Source organism: Chrysoperla carnea, chromosome 5, assembly GCF_905475395.1.
Source record: "Chrysoperla carnea chromosome 5, inChrCarn1.1, whole genome shotgun sequence".
NCBI classification, from domain to species: domain Eukaryota; kingdom Metazoa; phylum Arthropoda; class Insecta; order Neuroptera; family Chrysopidae; genus Chrysoperla; species Chrysoperla carnea.
In genome coordinates, this window is record NC_058341.1 from 20,853,320 (window position 1) to 20,872,941 (window position 19,622).

Genomic DNA, 19,622 nt, shown 5'->3' on the forward strand with positions numbered 1-19,622 from the left:
AACGCAATTTCTTGCTAAGAAATAATGTCGTTATAGACTGACATCAAAAAATCAAATTCCTTATATTAAACTAAAATATGTATAGTTATTTTGTTATACTTTTTTGTTAATCGCTCAAGTGTTGATTGTTGTCTCGAAAGTAATTTTGATAAAATACGTATGAAGTTTCATTTGAAATTAGGTGTAACTTTGTAAAGATTGACTGAATTATCCTTTGAGAATATAACCAATAGGTCTGATCATCCTTTCTCAATTAGAATTAGAAGAATGTAATGTATTTTTTTGAAATCTGTTCAAATATTTTTAATATTTTGATCTCTTGATTGAATACTTCTCAAAACCCCATTTCTTTTGCATCAATTGAGTGCTCTGAAGCAACATTTAGGGTACCAAAATTTGAAATAAGGCGTTAAACTTAACAAATAGATATATAAATCAATTTTAAATTACAATTGTAGAAACAGAACATTTTAAGGAAGAAAAAAGTACTATCAAAAATTATTTAATTCAAGCAATTTCGACTTAATCCATCTACTGCATTAATTTCGAATATTACGTATTGTAAACAGTTTCTATGTTTATCATCGGTATTTCTTCTGGTAAGAAAACTGAGAAAAAAGTATTTTTTACAAATTATTGATCAATTATCAGAAATTACTATTTTCCCAGTCCACTTTAGGATTCTTGGATAGATACTAAGTATCAAAACTATTGGTCTCAAGTGAACACCTACCCTCAAATTGAGATATAAATCAAGAACTATTTTAAAATGTATAATATAAATAGTACAAACAAAAAAAAAACCCATTTGATGTGTGTAAAAATTGAGAAAAAATTTTCTACTAAACAAAAAACATTTAAGAGAAAAAAAATGCCAAAATTAGTTTGCAGTCCTTTTTAATTTTAGTGATTAAAAAAAAAAATATTTAATTGTAATTTAAAAATTAAGATAAGAAAGAGAAAAAAATATGGATTCGAAGAAACACGAACGATTTAATTAAAAGACGTAAAAATATTTAAGAATTAGGTTTTAATAAAAACAACAAAAGCGTATTCAATCATTTGTTTAATTTATTTTGAATTATTATTAATTTCTTGATTTGATCACATGGTCTTAGTGATAACTGCTGTAAATAATTAAGAATAAAAATGTGAATATTTTGAAATATCAGTTAGGTGGTGTTACAAGATGCTTCCAGTAGTGATGCACGTTATTCGACCATATGCAGTAGAATAGACGTATCGAATAGTGTGGACCATTAATTGGTTTCATCGAGTAGCAAAGCTTTAGGACTATGTTAATGTTAACGCCAAACATTTTGCATCGAATTAATTAATGTCAAAATGATGGTTTCTCTCATTAAATTCAGCTATTCAAAGTGGTTTGTAGGTTTTTGAAGTTCAATTTCTTTCGGTTTTTGGATAGATTTTTGTGAGAAAATCATAAGAATCGATTTTTTTTCATTCACGATTGTATCTAGAAAACACTCACAAAACTTTAGAACGCTATTTCTTTTTATTTTTGGGATATTATTATGTTAACGTACAGGATTGATAGAATATTCAAACTCCTCTCATAAAAATGTGGTGTTTATTGACACTTTTGTTGTAGTAGCCTGGGTAAAAAAATTATTTAATACGAATTTTGAAACTTACAGGCTTAAGAAAACTCTAATGTTAAGTTAGATTAAGTCAAATGTTCGTTTTTATTCAATTTTGTGTTTTAATTAAAAAGAGTCAGGGTGAGTCGTCTTACCAACTTTCGTCTAAATATTTCTTGAAAAAAAATGTTCTTCGAGAAAAAGCACACCCTTCGTAAAAATCGAAACTCTGCCACCAGATTAACTCCGTATAAATGAGGAATGAGGTGTATTTATCTTTGCTCCTTTATTTTATTGTATTTTCTTAAGATGGTAACATTTATGTCTCGGGAACAGCTTGCAATTAGCAGAGTACATCTTGATATCAACTAATGCCTGTGTTCTGTTTATCTAGTAATATTTCTGGCTAAGCATTGACACCCGAGTTTATCTTAAAACTTGCATACAACTCATGTAAAAGTTACAGATTGATTCAAGGTCTTTTAAAATTTTTGATTTAATAGATTTCACAATCAAAGGTCTGAATTCATTAATTTGCCCTTTGAATACTCGATTTATTGAGGTATATCAATTTTGGACGAAATTATCAAGTCATTAAAAGTTTTTTTTTTTATATATGTATATTTCTTAAAATTTTTAACTATGGACTTCAAATTGTAAAACATTCCTTTATTTTACAAAATACACGCTTGTTACGCGCTATCATTTACTCATTTTTAACTTAAAAAAATATAAACAGCGTTAAAATTTTGCAATTTTGATTGAATTTTTAACTTTTTTTTAAACAAATTTTGGCGCTTTTAATTAAACAAATATAATATTTGATAATAACCCGCCTCTATTTTAGACTAACCCAAAAAAAAAAAAAAAAAAAAAAACTAATAATGTCTTTAAAAAAATGTATAATCACCACGACGCCTCGATGCCACGATACTGTTTAGAGTCATTGGTCTCACAGTTTGTGAGGCAAATCGAGATTTATTCATTAAATTTATCATACAATCGTGTTCACTTAATAAATGAATTACAATTAAGTGAACACGACAACAAGAAAATTTTAGGTAAGATATTTTTTAAATTCCTCAACTTGTATAACAAAATGATTCATCCAGAGGATGAAACTGTGTCTTTTTTTGTATATTTTTGTTATTTATACGCTTATTTAATTTTAGTGATTTCTAATCCTTTGATTTGTTGTGAAAGGACGAAATTTTTAAATAAGACTCAAAATGTTTCATGTTTGTTTTTGTTTGTTTTTTTTAAAAGAAAAAGTATCAAGTTTCAGTTTTTAATGTCTGAGGCATCGTTTGTGTCAATATTCAACATTTTATTAGTTAAATATTTTTAATTCTAGATTAATATTTAAAAGAAAGATAATTTTAATTAATTTTGAATATAAACATTATTTTATTTAAAATTTAAGTCTGAAGTAAGTCTCCATTCAGACCTACCGCGGGTGTTCATAATGCATCTTGCGAAATCTTTTTAAAAAACATTGTAACGTGATCGTAAATTTTTAGTTAAAAGAAACGCTTCAAGCTATTATCAAAAGCAAATCCTCATTTAAGTTTGTGATGATAACTGGCCAGTGGTCTAGCTAGTTGGCTGGTTTTTGTATTATAAGAAAAAACGTAATTTTAAAACGTTTATTTCGATATTCAAATAATTTTTTTTTTTTTTATATATCGACAACCAAAGGTTTTAGATAAATTGGAAGAAAGTTTTACGGTGGCATTATTTAAAAAAAAACTGAACTTGAAGTATAAAAAAAGTAAATATTTTTCATATAATCGATAAAATCGAGAGTGTAACGAATTATAAAGAATAAATAAATTGATCGATAAATTTCGATACTTGATTGATTGTTAGAATGAGTTTGTTTTTTATGAAAAAAAAATAATATGATTGCTATTATTAAAATAAGAATTTTTTGAATTTGATATAATTTTTGTATGGATATTTAAAAATTCTATAAAAATTAGTTTTGTTAGATCTGATGTTAGTAGACCCTGATAGTGTCATCGAGTATAAATATCACTTGTAAATATCGTTTTTTGTTTTTCAAATCGACCAAATATATATTAATACAGGATCTTCGAAACTATTTGCAATTTTGTGAGAAAACCACTCAAATTTCGTTTTTTTCCCAAGATTGGATATGTCGAGAAATCAATGGTAGATTTTTGTGTAGATTTAAAAAGCATGTTAATTATACTCGCTGACATCCGGGTTTATAGTCGTATTTTTTGTTTTTCTTCTTTTAGAAAATTTCTTAGAAATAATAATCTTCGTGTAAGCTAAACATATTTGTTCTCGTGGGTATAAATTTTACACCAGAATGTTCCGAATTATGAGTGAAATTAAAATACCAACTTTTTTTAATTTGTCTGACTTTTTGGAGAAATATGAAAGAAGCTTAAATGCAAAATATTGTAAAACAATTAATGATCGCCGATTTATTTATTTTATCGTCTCCAAAGTATATTTCATTTGACGTAACATATTTACGCTAATTATTATATGAACTGAAAATGGATACCACGTAGAGTCGATTCAACTCGCTCTTAAACATTATAATAGAAATAATGAGTCGAATTAATCAATGAAGTTTTTTTTTTTCAAAACTGTGTTCAAAACATCTAAATGAAATATTTCGCACAGGAGACAAATATGTTATGCGCGTGTGTTTCTTAATTTTTTAAAGTAATTTTCAGAAAGAAGAGAATTAAAAAATATGACCCATGTGTATTCATGTTTAAAAAAAAAACCATTAAATATTTTATATATAAATAAGTTATTAATTATTAATTATAGTCTATGATTCCATTTTGATTTTTTTTAATTAATTGATCCATTTTAAACTAATTATTATTATTATTAATTAATTAATTCAATCATTTACTGTTGCTTGTAAAATAAAACAAACAAAAAAAAGAATATTAATAATAAAATTGTAATTGTATCCACCATTTTTATATTCTATTATCCATTTAATTATTGATTAATTAATTGTGTTTTTGATTAGAATTTTAGGGGGAAATTATTATTGACCGATATATAAAAGCAGTCCTAGAATTTACGATAATTCTTATTTTGTTCTAAAAGCGACACATTCATCATGCTCAGATGCGCTCCTGTATTTTGAAGACATTTTTATAAAATCTGGTTACTCCTGTTTCTCAGATATACAGTACAGATTTCCACAGTTTTAATATTTGTAGAGATATTGACGGTTCTAGAGGGAAGTACTAAGGCTTAGTATTTGCAAGTGATTAATAATTAAGTGACTAAGTCAGACTTCATTATTGATCGTCCGTGTTTACACGATTTATTCACATGCATTTTAGATAGCGGTTGAATCTTACAATCTATATAACGAATATTTTGATTTCGCATGCTCCCTATCAGTATATAAGGTGCTCGAAACTATCCCATTAGAAAAGCAGAGTAAAATTTATTTTCTATAATTTTGCTTGTCATAAAAATTTCAAACGATAATGAAACAGATCGAATGCAAAGAAATAATTTTACCGCCAGCCTATACAATCATATTAAAGCATGTGTTTACTGGAGACTGAAAAGCTAGAATTTTTTTAAGGAATGTGTCGCCTTAAAATTAAAATAAGAATTGTTGTTGAAAAATCGGAAGTGTAAATGAAGGTTACCACAGGTTATTTTATTGTTTTTATTTTGATTATTGTTTTTTTATTTACACATTTTTTAACTTAAGTTTGTTTTAAAAATGTGTATAATAAAAAATAAATAAATAAAAATTGAATTATTCCTTGTTATATATTATATTTATACAGAGTGTTCTACCATTTATTATTACATGATTATTGCCTTTTTAAATTGAAAGTGTTTTAACTGTTTTTAGAACATAATTATGTGGTATTTTTAATACTTTATATAAAAATTTTAAATAAATAAAAAAAATTAATAAAAAGTATGAGAAGCTGAAATAAATTAATAAAATAATAAATAGAATTAATTTGTAGAATCAAGAAAAAAAACTCTGTATAAACAAAAATTAATTTTTTTATTTTAGAATATATTTAAAAAAAATAATTCATTAATTATTTATCAGTTATCAATAATTAATTATTATTAATTATCAACAACATCATTTGACAAACAAATAAAAAATCTTTTAATTCAATTATTATAATAATTATTTCTCACAATTTACCTTTAGAATTTCAATTAAATTTCATTACATGACACATATTCCTGGGCAATAATATAATCCTGAAATTGAGATTACTGGCCCCTCAGAACTTGAAATTATGTTAAGGGCAGACAAGGTGTTCAATTATTCTTATAAGTAACGGAGAATTTGTTTCTGCAATTCAAGGTATCAAAGCCGTTACTAGCGATTTTCTCAATTGGGTAAATGACATGATATCGAATTTGCCACATAAAATGTAAAAATAGATTTGATACCAAAACAAAGAAAGTTAAATTAAAATTGATTAAAAAACGGAGAAGTTATAAGTGTAATCTCTATGGCGATACTCAATAATGACGTCCTAGTCCTAGTTCTTCAAGATACGTTCAAAGCCAGAAAATTTCATACTCGTCCGGGAATGTACTACAATCCTACTAAATACATAAACTACTATATCTTATTTATTAGAAATAAAACGATTAGATTGTTTCCTAGGCCATTCTTTCTAAAGAATACTTGGTTGAAAGCAGTTGAGAGTATAGCTTTTGATTTATTATTGCATTTATATAAAAAACTATTGTATCGAATAACACAAAATTCAAACTTATATACCCCGAACATACGCGATAGGTGGGACCACATGATAACCGCTTATATCGAGGTGTACGTTGTTCTATATAAGTACTGTTCTATGAGATGTGTATAAAACAGGAGATTTCGAAATCGTGTACTTTGAATTCGTGTATTTCGGGATTTCGCAAGTGGAGGCCTGTACAGCCATTTAGGATCTTATAATGATCCAAATATCTTAGAAATTCGATACAATTATTATGTTAAACTGGCGAAACAGGTGGTGAAAAATTATTTATCTAATTCTGCTCTAAAATTTAGTAAAGAGTGCAAAATTTTTTTCTTAAAAAGGACCATTACGCTTTAGATATACAACTTTAGGTAGTTTTAAGTAAATAAGTAATTTAATTTGGAAATGAATTGATGTACCGCCTAACGAGGTGTCTGTCGAGATAAACATCCACGTTAGCTTGCGTTTATCAAGAGTGAATTAGAGACTTTCTGCAAATATACGTAGCAGCTTCCTAAAACTGGTTATTCTGCTAAAGACCAGAAACTATATCAGTAAAAACGATATATTCTATCAATATATTATCTGGTAAAGACTGATTTATTAGATCATTAGACGCACTTGAACATAAACCCTCATGTAAGCTACTAAAGATATTTTTATGTTAATTTATTGTGTGTAATCCTAGTGGAAACTGTTGAAAACTAAGTTGATGACATGATTAAAATTGGCGGGAATAAATTATTTATGATGGTTTGGTAGGGTTATAAAATTTGGAAGGTAAGTAAAACGTGATGACAAAAATTGATGATTTGATAATTAATATAAAAGTAATTAATTATCTATGTACAATGATTTTATTTAATGCTATATAGTAGTAACCAAGATTATAAATGATTATTGATTCATAAAAGAAAGATCTGAGAAAACATCAAAATATTTTATTGCGTTCGACCGATCTGACGTTGATAAAATTATTATTTCGAACTCAAGTTCAAGTAAATACATCAATTAATTTGCATTAATCTTTAGGTAAAAAAACAAAATGGAAAATTCAAATAAGGTCAGAATAAATTTGTAAGTAAAAGCTTCATAATTTATAAACGATTGTTAATTATAATTACAGGATGATGAATTACGAGTACTTAGAGAAGGACTTGATCAACTTCGAAGATTAAAACTGCAATTTATCAAAATGAAAGCAGTAACGATGAATTTAAAAAATGATATTAAGCAAGTAGATAAAAACATTTATGCTCAAGTTGAAGGTGTGTGCACAACAGAACTACAAGATTTTTTATTTATGAATAAAGATTTTTTTTTTCAATTAAATGAAAATAAGAACTCAGTCATCTGGATTTGGTGTCCATGTAGACGTGGGAAGTATAGAAAATTTTTAGGCTCCCGTTTTTTTAATTTATATTTGAGAATATTCGGACATGGAAAATGGTACACTAAAAATATTTTGAATTTCCACTAAATCTGCGTAATTTATATGGCTAATTACGGAATCCCTCCCACTTCAGCAATGTCTATTGAATATCGTATTTTTCCCACTAAATTTCAACGATTTTTTCAGTTATAACCGATTGATTCCCACTGCAATCGGTTTTTAATAAAAAGTGATTTTCATTTCCTAACCAGATCGACCATTTGAAGATTGTTGGAGTTCTTAAAGCGCCAAACAAGGAGCTATTTCTGATTTGTCTCCAAATTTTATCCGTATTCTATGATGATATCTCGAAAACAAATTCAACCAGAGAAAAATTTCCATTAGAATGTTTTCGAGACTTCAACCATGTAATTTTTCCATAAATCTATTACTGGGGAGGGGTGTCCAGTTCTTGAAAATATTTAAATGCAAAGTTAAAATCAAGAAAAAGAAAATCATTAAAAAAGCCAAGAAAAATATTAAAAAATTTCTTAGTTTCCCCTGATCATATAAACTAATTTGAAGGGTCGTTTGGCGTAAAGTGAACAAGTCAGGAAATGAAAACTAAGAAAACTTTAATATTCGATAATATACAAATTTTTCTGCATCGTTTTCCGATTACAGATACGTAATTGATTAAAATCATCTTAATTACAATACATTGTCTGGTTTATTATTTGAATATTCTTTTGGAAGACACTGTACAATTGAATTCACCACATATTAATTTTTTCAGACGCAAGAAAATGGAGAAATGTTTTGAACGATTTTAAACAGTGAGAATAAAAATAGAATTTTTTTGCGTTTAATGGAATAATTATTTATCTAAAACGAATTATTTTTAATTTTAATAAGCAAAATATTTTCAAATATTGTGATTTAAAATCTAATAAAATGTAATGCGCATGCGTGTTATAATGTATAAGTGTATGTGTGTGTGTATCGTATTGTATTTGTGTATATGCATTTGTAAACTAAAATAACGCGCTATGACGCCATATTGACAAGAGTTGGTGTATAATAAATGGTAGACGAGTATCGTAAATTTAAAATAAATAAAAACAGTGTTTTATTGTACTAATTAATAAAATTGTTTTCGTATTTTTTATTACAATTGAAGGTAATTTTTAATAAACAATTTTTAATTAATGCATGTAATTAACTTATGTATTTATTTTGCTTAAAAAAAAATTGGTAGTAATTTGTTATTTCGAACTGTTTCTAAAACAGGTAACAATTCAATAATCTAATCAATATATTTGATTAATTAGAAGTTTTATTGAAAAAAAAACGTTGACATTTGATAAAATTTTTATAAATAAATAAATAAAAATTGTGAGGCGGGAATAATATAGGACGCTTATATTGTTTATTAAGCGATTTACACCTGAATGTAAACAGTGCAATAAGGGTCAAATTGCATTTGAATTGTTTACATCTTATTTACAAAATGGAAAGTAGTTTTTGTGAATCTATAAACATAGACCCAATATATCAGTTCAATAATAATTTTTTATTCAATTTGTAATATATTTGTAAAGTTACTTTTTGTTTCAATAAAGTTGCATTTTTTATTTTATTCAATTTGTTCAATGTTTATTTTCGATATTTTAAAAAATAAGAAATATCGATTTATTTATAACACTTCGTCTAATATCGTTTTTTTGAATTTTGTATATCGAAGAATAGCTTCTTTTTTTTTTTAATATTATTCAATTTTTGTGCATTTAAGATTTTTATTCTAGATGATTTTTTAAATTACAATTTTTATTTTTAAATTTATTTGAATTTGTACCTATGAATTCGAGAAATTTCGATTTTATTATAATATGCGAGAGAAGTTGTATATAACATATAACATTCTATAAATAACATACCTACTTTTCACGAAATTTGTTTTTTTTTTTTAAATTTTGGATCGAATTTTTCATAATAAAATAAATATTAAAATATGCTAGTTATCTATAAAACTGATTTTACGCTTTCCATGACTTGTTATTGTAGAGTTCTTTAACGAGAGTTGATTTTTTTGTATCAGGCTTGATTTTCGAGGTTTCCAAAATTATCGAATTTCTCTTTCCGGGGTAGTACACTTGTCATCCTCACTAGTCTTACGAAAAATGATCATTCTCCAGTTTGCCCAATCGTTAAAAAACTAAAGGCCTCTAGAAATACATATCTCGAAAAGTATAATATTAGGAATTGATCTAAATCGTTTGTCAACTCCTTTATGGTCACATGATCCTTGATACCGACTGGAAAGTAATACCAAATTATTTCCTTTCCAGGAATTACCCTTGTAGGAAATAGTTTTTAAAAAAACGAATATATTTTCAAAGATTTTATTCAAATTTTTTATCTTTTCCCATTCGAGTTTTGAAAATCCGTTAACTTTTCCAACAAAATTTGAATTTTGAATATTTTTAGATTTCCGTTTTTAAATAAAAATCCTTAAAGGCATATTTTCGAGCCAGCCCTTTTTTAACATTAAAGAAAATATGCAATTACTCTTCCTTCTTCTACATTCGAAATTACCTCTTTCAAAATGATTTGGTGTTCGGAAAAATGTAGCAAACAAAAAAATTTTATAAGAAGCACTTTCCTAATTTTTGTTTTTCGATCTTTGTCTAAGCTTGACTTTTAAATGATTCTGAAGCCCAAGGTCAAATTGAAGGTTTTACCTTTAAATGCCCGTATTTGAATCCAACAAATTTTGTCTGAGATTTTTTTTTTTTGTAAAATCTGTGTCTTAAAGCAATATGAAGAAAATATTTCTCAAAAATGCATATTTTTCCACTTTAACGACTAGAACATCTACTTGTTTGCTAAAATTCAATTATTTAATTGGTGGCCAGAATCTCTGATATTATTAATGTTACGTCACAAAACTTAACTTTGATGAAAATTAATTAAAAATGCATATTTTTTCTTTTCTTTTTGTTTTAATTAACAAATTTCCAGGCGGAAGTAATGTGAAAATTCGTATACGAATCCGCATTCAAAACGACAACAAAAAAACATGTGGTTGCGAAGCGGCAGTGGGAAGAAGGATCGTATTAGAAAGTTAAACGGTAGCGGAATTAAAAATAAAACCACACGCAGCAGTACATCACGTAAAAAATCGTTAGTGCAACGACGTTTTTCAAAAAAGATCGCTTTTGCATTTACAAAAGAAATTCAAAAAGACGCATCTATACAAAAAACTTTAGATATAGTTTGTCGTGCATATCAAGCACAGTGTGGTAAACTGGCTCCAAGTAAAACGAACTCCAAAACACAAAAATATGTAGATGATGATTATGGAACTGAAAAAGAGAACTGTTATCAAGTTGTCCCAGATGTTGTTTACAATCCAGAATTGTACTCGGAGAATAATGTGTCATCACCAGAACATGACGAAGCTGAGACATGTTGCGTTTCTGGTTCGGAATCTGAACCAGAATTAAATATACAAATGGAGACCCAACAATCACACCTTAACAATAATTTAAAAGATGACACCAATGCTATGAACGGAGAATTAGCAAACATCGAAGCATTGGAGTTAGATTTGAATGCACCAGAAAATGACCATTCATATACAGCGGAAATGATTAATATGTACTCAAATCGGAGTACGCGTTTAATGGATTACTCTCCCTCGGAAAATGCGACGTCTGATAGCAATCACCAAGAGAATATGAATTTGGAAGGTCATGAATTCGAACATTTAAAATCTCATGAGAATTATCAAGATTTAAATATAGATTTACAAGATCTACCAGCTGCAACGGATTTAAGTTGCTTTTTGGATGAAGAAATGAAATCATCCAATTCAATTGATCTATTAAATTACGACTATGGTATGTTATATGGAAGTGCAGTGAACCACTCGGATACGTTAATAACAACGGTAGCTGCAAGTGTTGCTGAAAGTCAACAGATTCAAGAAGAGGAGCAAAGGGTTGAACAGCCACAAGATTGTTGGGATGCTTTTGATCCATATTTATTTATTAAGCATTTGCCGCCGTTAACTTTTGAAATGCGTTCAAAATGCCCTGCTCTACCATTAAAAACACGTTCAAGTCCTGAATTCAGTTTGGTGTTGGATTTGGATGAAACATTGGTACATTGCAGCTTACAAGAATTATCTGATGCTAGTTTTAATTTTCCAGTATTGTTTCAAGATTGTGCATATACTGTCTATGTACGGACGAGGCCATATTTTCGTGAATTTTTAGAAAAGGTACATTTATTTTTCATTCAAGAGTTTTTCTACTAAAAAAGGATTTTTGTATACCTTGCAAAATTGATTTCGTATGTATAAACCTAAATAGTTTTATTTAGACCCAAGGACTTCCCACGCCTTTAATTTCAAAACGTTTACAAATGGTGAAGTTTGTCCTCACTTTCTTCTAGGCATAGAACGTGATCATTCCTAAATATGAATTTTTTTATTTTGGCATTAGATTATACTATTTCTGCAAAAAAAAGATCTCCTTTGAAGTCTCAGGTTTTTTTCCCAATTTGTCCTGCTCTGAACTTCTGACTCTTACATTCAAAAATTAATCCCATATAGATTAGATAAAAAGAATGGAATCTATGGTAATTACAGAACTACCTATTTTTGTAGAAGGCTCATAGACTCCAACACAGATAATATGGAGTAAATTAATAACGATTGTTCTTTTGTTTAGGTTTCACAATTATTTGAAGTAATTTTATTTACGGCATCAAAACGAGTGTATGCCGATAAATTATTGAATTTACTGGATCCAGATCGTAAATGGATTAAATATCGTTTGTTTCGGGAACATTGTGTATGTGTCAATGGTAATTACATCAAAGATTTAAGTATACTTGGACGTGATCTATCTAAAACTATAATTATCGATAATTCACCACAAGCGTTTGGATATCAGGTAAATTTTATATCTTTTACGACATCTTGGCTTCTTTCTCGATTTTAATATCAATAATTTTATTTATTTCTGTTTTTTGTAGTTAAATAATGGGATACCAATTGAAAGTTGGTTTGTGGATAGGTCAGATTGTGAATTAATTAAACTTTTACCATTTTTAGAAGACTTAGTTCACATGGTAAGTTAATTTATTTCAATGTTATTTTGTGTAACCATGTTAGGAAATTGTACCTTTATTAAAATTTTACCTTTTTTAACTTTGTAAACGTTGGCCCTTTTATTTTTGGCTACCTTTAATTTTACTTTTAACTTTGGTAATAAAGGTGCTGAAGATTAAGTAAAACCTAAGATCTGTAAGCGATCGTATAAGGTAGCCCTTGTTAATAATATTGGATATATCGAAACTAAAAGTGACTAAATGTTGATATATGTATTTTTTTTTTTTAATTACAGAAAGAAGACGTACGACCACATATACGTGAAAAATTCAAACTATTCAGTTTTTTACCACCGGATTAAATATTTTAACAAAAATAATTTTGTTAAAAAGTTTTTAAATTAGTCTAAATTATAAAATAAAATAATCCCCAAAATTTTATTAAAACGTGATCATCACACAAAAACGGGATCAATTGATTCACTATAAAAAGTTAAAACCCACAAAAATAACTAACGTCTTGCCAATTAATATAAACATAAAAGCATCTTGTTTGCAGCCATCTTGTTTTTTTTGTGTATATCTTGCAGCCATCTTGTTTTTTTGTGTGTATCTTGCAGCCATCTTGTTTTTATATCGTATATTGAATGTGTCGTCGTACTACTTAAAATAATTAAATGTGTTTTGTTTTTATATATACAATATACGTTATTGTCCTTCGTCGTGTATATTGTTTAAACTTGTTAAACTATTTTTGTAATTTTATTTAGTTCGCGTCGTGTCGCGTATTATATTCAATAAGTATTTTTTACTTAGGTGGTGATAATATAGTATGTAAGAAGAAAGTAACAGAAACCATTTTGAGAAAATTGTTTGATACATTAAAACGTTGCACTTATCTGTGATATCTCAAATGTAATTTTAAGTAATTTTTTTTTTATTAATATTTAAATAATTTATTTTCATTTTTGTATTTTATCGAAAAATATTATTAATCCATACAGGGTGAGATTAGGTGTCTTTTTATGTGCGTGACCAATTGTTAAGGCCGCTAAATTCGCTCTCAAAAGATAGATAAATAATGAACACAAGTCAAATCGAAGTTCTTCTTTGTAATTTTCTATTGCCCGCGAAAACTTAAAAATGTAGTGATTTGGGCAGGACAGAAAATTGAAAAAACGACTGTTTTAACTGAATTTATATGCAAAATTATTCAAAATTTGTACTACAGATTGCAAATGTTAGTTTCGAAAGGTGTCGAATCATCTTTTTTGACACAAAACATTGTTAATTGGAAAATTAATTAAAGAAATAATTTAGAGAAAAAACAATTTTTATCTTAATAATATTGACGAACTAAAAAATTTTTTGTAAAATATATTAAGCTCAAATGAAAAATTCCATTTTTTTTTGTTAATTTTTGTTTGTATATTAATTTTTTAAAAATACCCAGTGCAATGTTTTATTGTATTCTTTCAACAAAATAATAATTATCTTTTTTTTCTATTAATTATAAAATGTTGTTGCAATATTTTGAAGAATTTTTCTAATTTTAGAATTTTTTTCTTTTCAAAAAAATTAAAAATAATCCTGTTTTGTTACTCAACGGAGGGTGTGCCATTTATTTTTAAAATATTCAAAATTATATTTAAAATGATTGACGCATATTTTACCATTTTAACGCTTTCGCAATTTTTAACAATTAGTTGAAAGTTTCAAGGACAATTTCACAAGTGATAAGTGGAAGGTTTTTTAACCCGTTAGCACTCCCGTCAAACGTTCAATAATTTTTAGTCGCGTGATGAAAGATTTGCTGATTTTAATTTACGGAGTACGAATTTGAATAAGTGAATAATTTTAGAACAAAAATCAAAATATTAACCATCATTTTTAATAGAGTGTGAGCAAAATGCTCATAACGGGAGTATTGACGGGTTAAAATAATTGAATATAAACCCGCCTGCAGTTCATTCTAAACATAAGAAGATATAATAATGACTTGTCGACGAATATGCGGCAGACATAATTATACTGCACAGGAGAATATGTATTACTGATGTCTGTAGTAAGATGTTTGGCAAAGGATCGCATTTGGGTAGAAATAAGTGGCACATTTTCTTTTTTATTTAAAAATAGTGTTTTTTTTTTTTTAAATATATTTTTTTATAATTAATAAAAAAATTTCTTAATATTTTGAAGAAAAAAAAAGCACTATTTTATATTTAACAAAATGGAAGCTGGATTCCATTTCCTTTTTTTAAAAGAAAATTATATTTACTATATATTTTATTAAGAAAACAGAATAATTAATTAAAAAAAATTGAAAAGTTAAATGTTTTATTTTTATTTATATTAATGTGAAAATGGTGACTATATTGTTTAAGATAAAAATTAAAAATAAGACAAACCAAGAATAGTGAGAGTTTGAATTCATTTGTTGTGATTTTATCACCCCATACAAGGTTTTACTGTTTATTATTAATTTAATTAGAATATTTAGCGTTTGGTTTTTTTGAAATTCAAAATTTTTTTTCACCAAAAATTGCATCCTTTTTTTATTCAAAAGTTTAATTTATGTTTCCGTTACAAAAATTGTAGAGACTAATAGACTTCTACATGCAAGTCAAATAATACATAAATTTTTACAATGTAAAGAATGAAAGGGGAATACTTTCTTAGAAGTTAATATTCGTCGGTTCGAAAATTTCAAACAAATAAACTTATAATGAAATAATTTGATCGTGAATTAAATTAGAACACAATTTTTAGTATCAACTAAGTTGAGAATCAATCAGTCATAATTTGAAAAACGCTAAATATTCTAAAAATGTAAAATATTTTAATTATGAAAAAAAAAATTTCAGATTTACTTTGAACGGTAAATTTGAAATAAAAATTTTTGCACAATTGAACTTAAAATTAAAGAAACAAAGTAATAAGAGATACATTTATTAATTATTATTATAAAGAAAATAAAATTAAACTAAAATTAAATATAAATTTTAAAAATATACGTACAATCATTAAAATGTAATGTTTTTATTAAAATTAACAAAAACAAATTTATTAATGACAAACAAGAAGCCTATCTACCAATTAAAGAGAAGTATTAAATAAATTTAAAATTAATTATTTAAAAAAATTAAAAATATTTGAAGATCTCATTAATTAAAAATTAAATTTAAAAAAAAATAAATATTGATTAGTATCCGCCACTCTAATATTCGTTCTTATACAAAGTGTGTTCATTTAATTGATCTCATCACATTTCTTCAAAATTTTATTTAGTTTATGATATTTCAAATTTTGTGGTCCTAATAAAATATTATTAGTGTTCCAGTAAATGTTCAAATATGAAACTTTTTTTGTTTATTTTTCTTTTAATTCAATCTACGGCATTATCAACCATACACCAACATTCTATACTTGCTGGAAAGTATGTAGATGAATGATTTGTAACTCCCAAACCGAAAAGAGGGGTCAATGGTTGACCGCTATGTGTGTCTGCCTGTATGTGGCATCGTAACTCCTAAACGGATGAACCGATTTTGATTTTTTTTAAAGATAATTTGATGGATCTTCATAAACGGTTCAGTCGGGAGAGAGCCGCATTCGGGAAGGAAAAAACCGCATCGAGTGTTACAATTTATTTATGATATTTAACCGGATTGCGATCAACCTGGAAGAGTCAGGTAATTTTTATGTCGCTCAGAGAAAATTTTTAATAAATATTCTGATGAAATGAATTCTTCATCGATATCTTGTTATGTATATATTTTGCATCGTTTTTGACCAGAAAATATCCGTTTTTGGGTTTGATTTATCTTGGTAATTATTTTTTATTAAAAAATGACACAATTCTTTGAATTCTTATCGAATCATGAAACGTCAAAAACAGACAGGTAATTTCATAAGTACAATTAAATCACCACAAGTGTAAGTTCTTGTCTGTTGTAAGATTCCTCGTCTAACATATAAACACAAAAACAAATCTTTTAATTAGTTGTTGATGGCAATAGATAAGGATAAACATACATTATGACGTAGGAACCTTTTTTTTCTATAATATCACGGCAAATAACACGAGTAAGAAATATTTGTATATGACTGGCTGAAAAAATCACCTCGGCTCTTTGCCAGCTTAAAGTGGTGCAAAATACATCTACCAATCATGCCTACCAGAATTGACCGCGTCTGGAAATTGATTTCGCTATTATACTTATTTTTCATGCCTGATTATCTACCAACACTGAAAATGAAATGTCTGGTGCTTGAAATACGTAATAATACTTTTGGCAGTCGTCTTGGAAATGCTCGAAGTGGAAGGAAACCAAATCATTTTTTTTCAATTTTAAAGGTTAAATATAACTTCCAGTAAAATGTCTCCATAGAGTACAAGAGAAAATAAGTAGTGTTCTTACAAAATGTGGCGTTAGAGTAATTTGCCCTTGTTGGAACCAAATTTGACCACAAAATTCTTCCCTTGGATAAAAGTGCATTGTTTTAAAATTTAAAATGTTATTATATAAATCAAAATACGTAACTAGAATTTATATAAATTAAAAAAAAAAAAATTTGAACAGAATTATTTGAAGTCAGTTTTCTTTTTACAAAATTTATGTCATGGCAAAAATGAATAATCTGTTTAAATTAATGATAACCGAACTTCATTAAAGATTCAGAAGCATTTTAAATATTTTTATTTTACTCTAAACCGATATAGTTCCTGATATTTAAACTTTTCTTTTAAATCCGCAATGTTAATTATATCGAACGTTAAATTGTGGAAGTCCATTATGCTTTTTATTTTTAAATAATAAATAAAAAGTAAATCCGAGACAGTTTAGGTGAATTAATCATGCCTTTTTCATGGCCCCTGTTTGTAATTACTCAATTAAATTTTGAAATTAGCCTGAGAAGGTTAAATGTAAAGGTTTTTAGGCGTCAATTTAATTCATATCGGGTCGGGGACATGTTTAAACTAAGCAATAAATGTTCTTATTTTGTTAAAAAAATTTATATATAATTTATGATCAAGTTCAAAAATGTAATAAAAAATTGTTTTTAAACAATAATATTAAAATAATATTTTTATATAAGAACGTAATTATTATTAACATTAACCATATTATTCTTTTTTGCCATAACAACTATACCAAAAAATTTTAATTTTCAAATATTGTAGATGAAATAAAGCAGATATTAATGAATATTGAGCAAAATTTGTGAGTATATGATAAGATATATCCTGAATATATTAGAACACTTAAGTGAGTTATCCGCATTCCTAGCCTAGAAAAAAAAGGAACTTATAATGCTACAAAAAAATCTGGAAATGGTTGAATATCTTAAAAAAAGATTTGGTCTCAAAATATTTTAGAAAATATGGACGGCGGCCTAGCACATAAAATTATGTAAAGCTATTCTTTTTGATAATGGAAGCTTTATTTCATTTCTGGCTCGAAGAATATAAAAAGAAACCTTTTTATGGTAGTATCAAATATGGCTATTAAAGAAGTAAGTCCGATGCTATAAACATAGAAATATTATCTAAGATAGCAAATGAAAACTTATTTAAGATAATAAATTAGAAAAGATAAATCTTGCTTCCAGAGCTATCCGTTTATTAAATTTTATTTTCTAAAGATCGATTATTTAAAAAGAAACGAATGCGATAGCTCACTAATCAATTCATCACTTTATTAAAACTATTTCATATCATATATTTGAATGTGGCCATAATCTATAAATCATTATTCTTTCTACATTTTAAACATATATCCTAAATTTCATTTATTTGCTTAAATTATTTTGAACTGTTTAATTAGTGTGATGGGAATTTTTTTACAAACTAAAAGGTAGTTTCGTGCGAAACTAAAGACACATGTTAATAATCGCACATACAAACCCAGAATGCACAAAATTGTTTTTAATTAGGGAACTTTAATGCTAAAATTACAAAGGAAGTTTTTTCTTAGACCTTCGACAATCATTTAACAGAACGACTTTAATATGAATATTTTTAAGTGCTGTTAGGCACGACCTTGGCAACAGTTTTTCAAATTTCTAGCCGTTCTGAAATGGTTGTAAAATACTACGTCTGTACCTAGACCTAAAATCTAATAACTTTTGGGGTCTACTTATTCCTTAAAGATAAAAAAAAAACTACTATATCCAAAGTAAAGTTTAATACAATTTACGGTTAATTCAAATTTGCATGGTGGTGCCATTTTTGCATAAAGTTCCCTATGCCGTTTGAACCGTGCAGCAGCTACACAGACAATCACTTTTTATGTAAAATTTGCAATAGAACAAGCACGTTGACGTCATACATTCACGTGTTTAAAAAAATGAATATAATGTGCATAAAATTTGAGATTCATGATGGATTATAATGATATTAGAATATAAGAGTTCATATTTATTTATTTATTTATTATTCTTTTTGTATAAAAATTTACTTATCATTTTAGACTGTGACGAATACACAATTTAAATACATAAATAGCTGTCGAAAGCTTCGATTGCAAAATCGACATCGTTATAAATGCTTGCGTAAAGGTTTTAACAAGGCATTCTAATTCAAAGTTCACACGGGCGTCAATATTAACAAACCTTCAAACTCTGTTTAACACTATGTAAATCTAATAATGTTGGTTTACTTCAAATGTAATTTGCCAAACACATATTTTGTGAAATATTAAAACAAAATTTTCCGATACAGTCTTTGATTCGCATTCACTTATGGGTTGGTATAATATGATGCCTCACCCTAAATAAAAC

At 26.9% G+C, this 19,622-nt stretch overlaps 1 protein-coding gene across 2 annotated transcripts; it reads left to right on the plus strand.

Moving 5' to 3' along the window:
- The first annotated feature begins 7,046 nt into the window (after positions 1-7,046).
- Positions 7,047-13,490, plus strand: LOC123300019 (CTD small phosphatase-like protein 2). 2 transcript variants are annotated; one of them, XM_044882473.1, is made up of 8 exons: positions 7,047-7,129; positions 7,382-7,412; positions 7,476-7,617; positions 8,518-8,901; positions 10,743-12,006; positions 12,458-12,682; positions 12,765-12,860; positions 13,136-13,490. In XM_044882473.1, the coding sequence occupies exons 5-8, from the start codon at positions 10,801-10,803 to the stop codon at positions 13,199-13,201; spliced, it is 1,593 nt and encodes a 530-aa protein (XP_044738408.1). In that variant the 5' UTR covers positions 7,047-7,129; positions 7,382-7,412; positions 7,476-7,617; positions 8,518-8,901; positions 10,743-10,800; the 3' UTR covers positions 13,202-13,490. The 2 variants fall into 2 exon arrangements, with proteins under 2 accessions (XP_044738408.1, XP_044738407.1); XM_044882472.1 differs by having other exon boundaries at positions 7,073-7,129; positions 7,225-7,412.
- Positions 13,491-19,622: the final 6,132 nt, after the last annotated feature.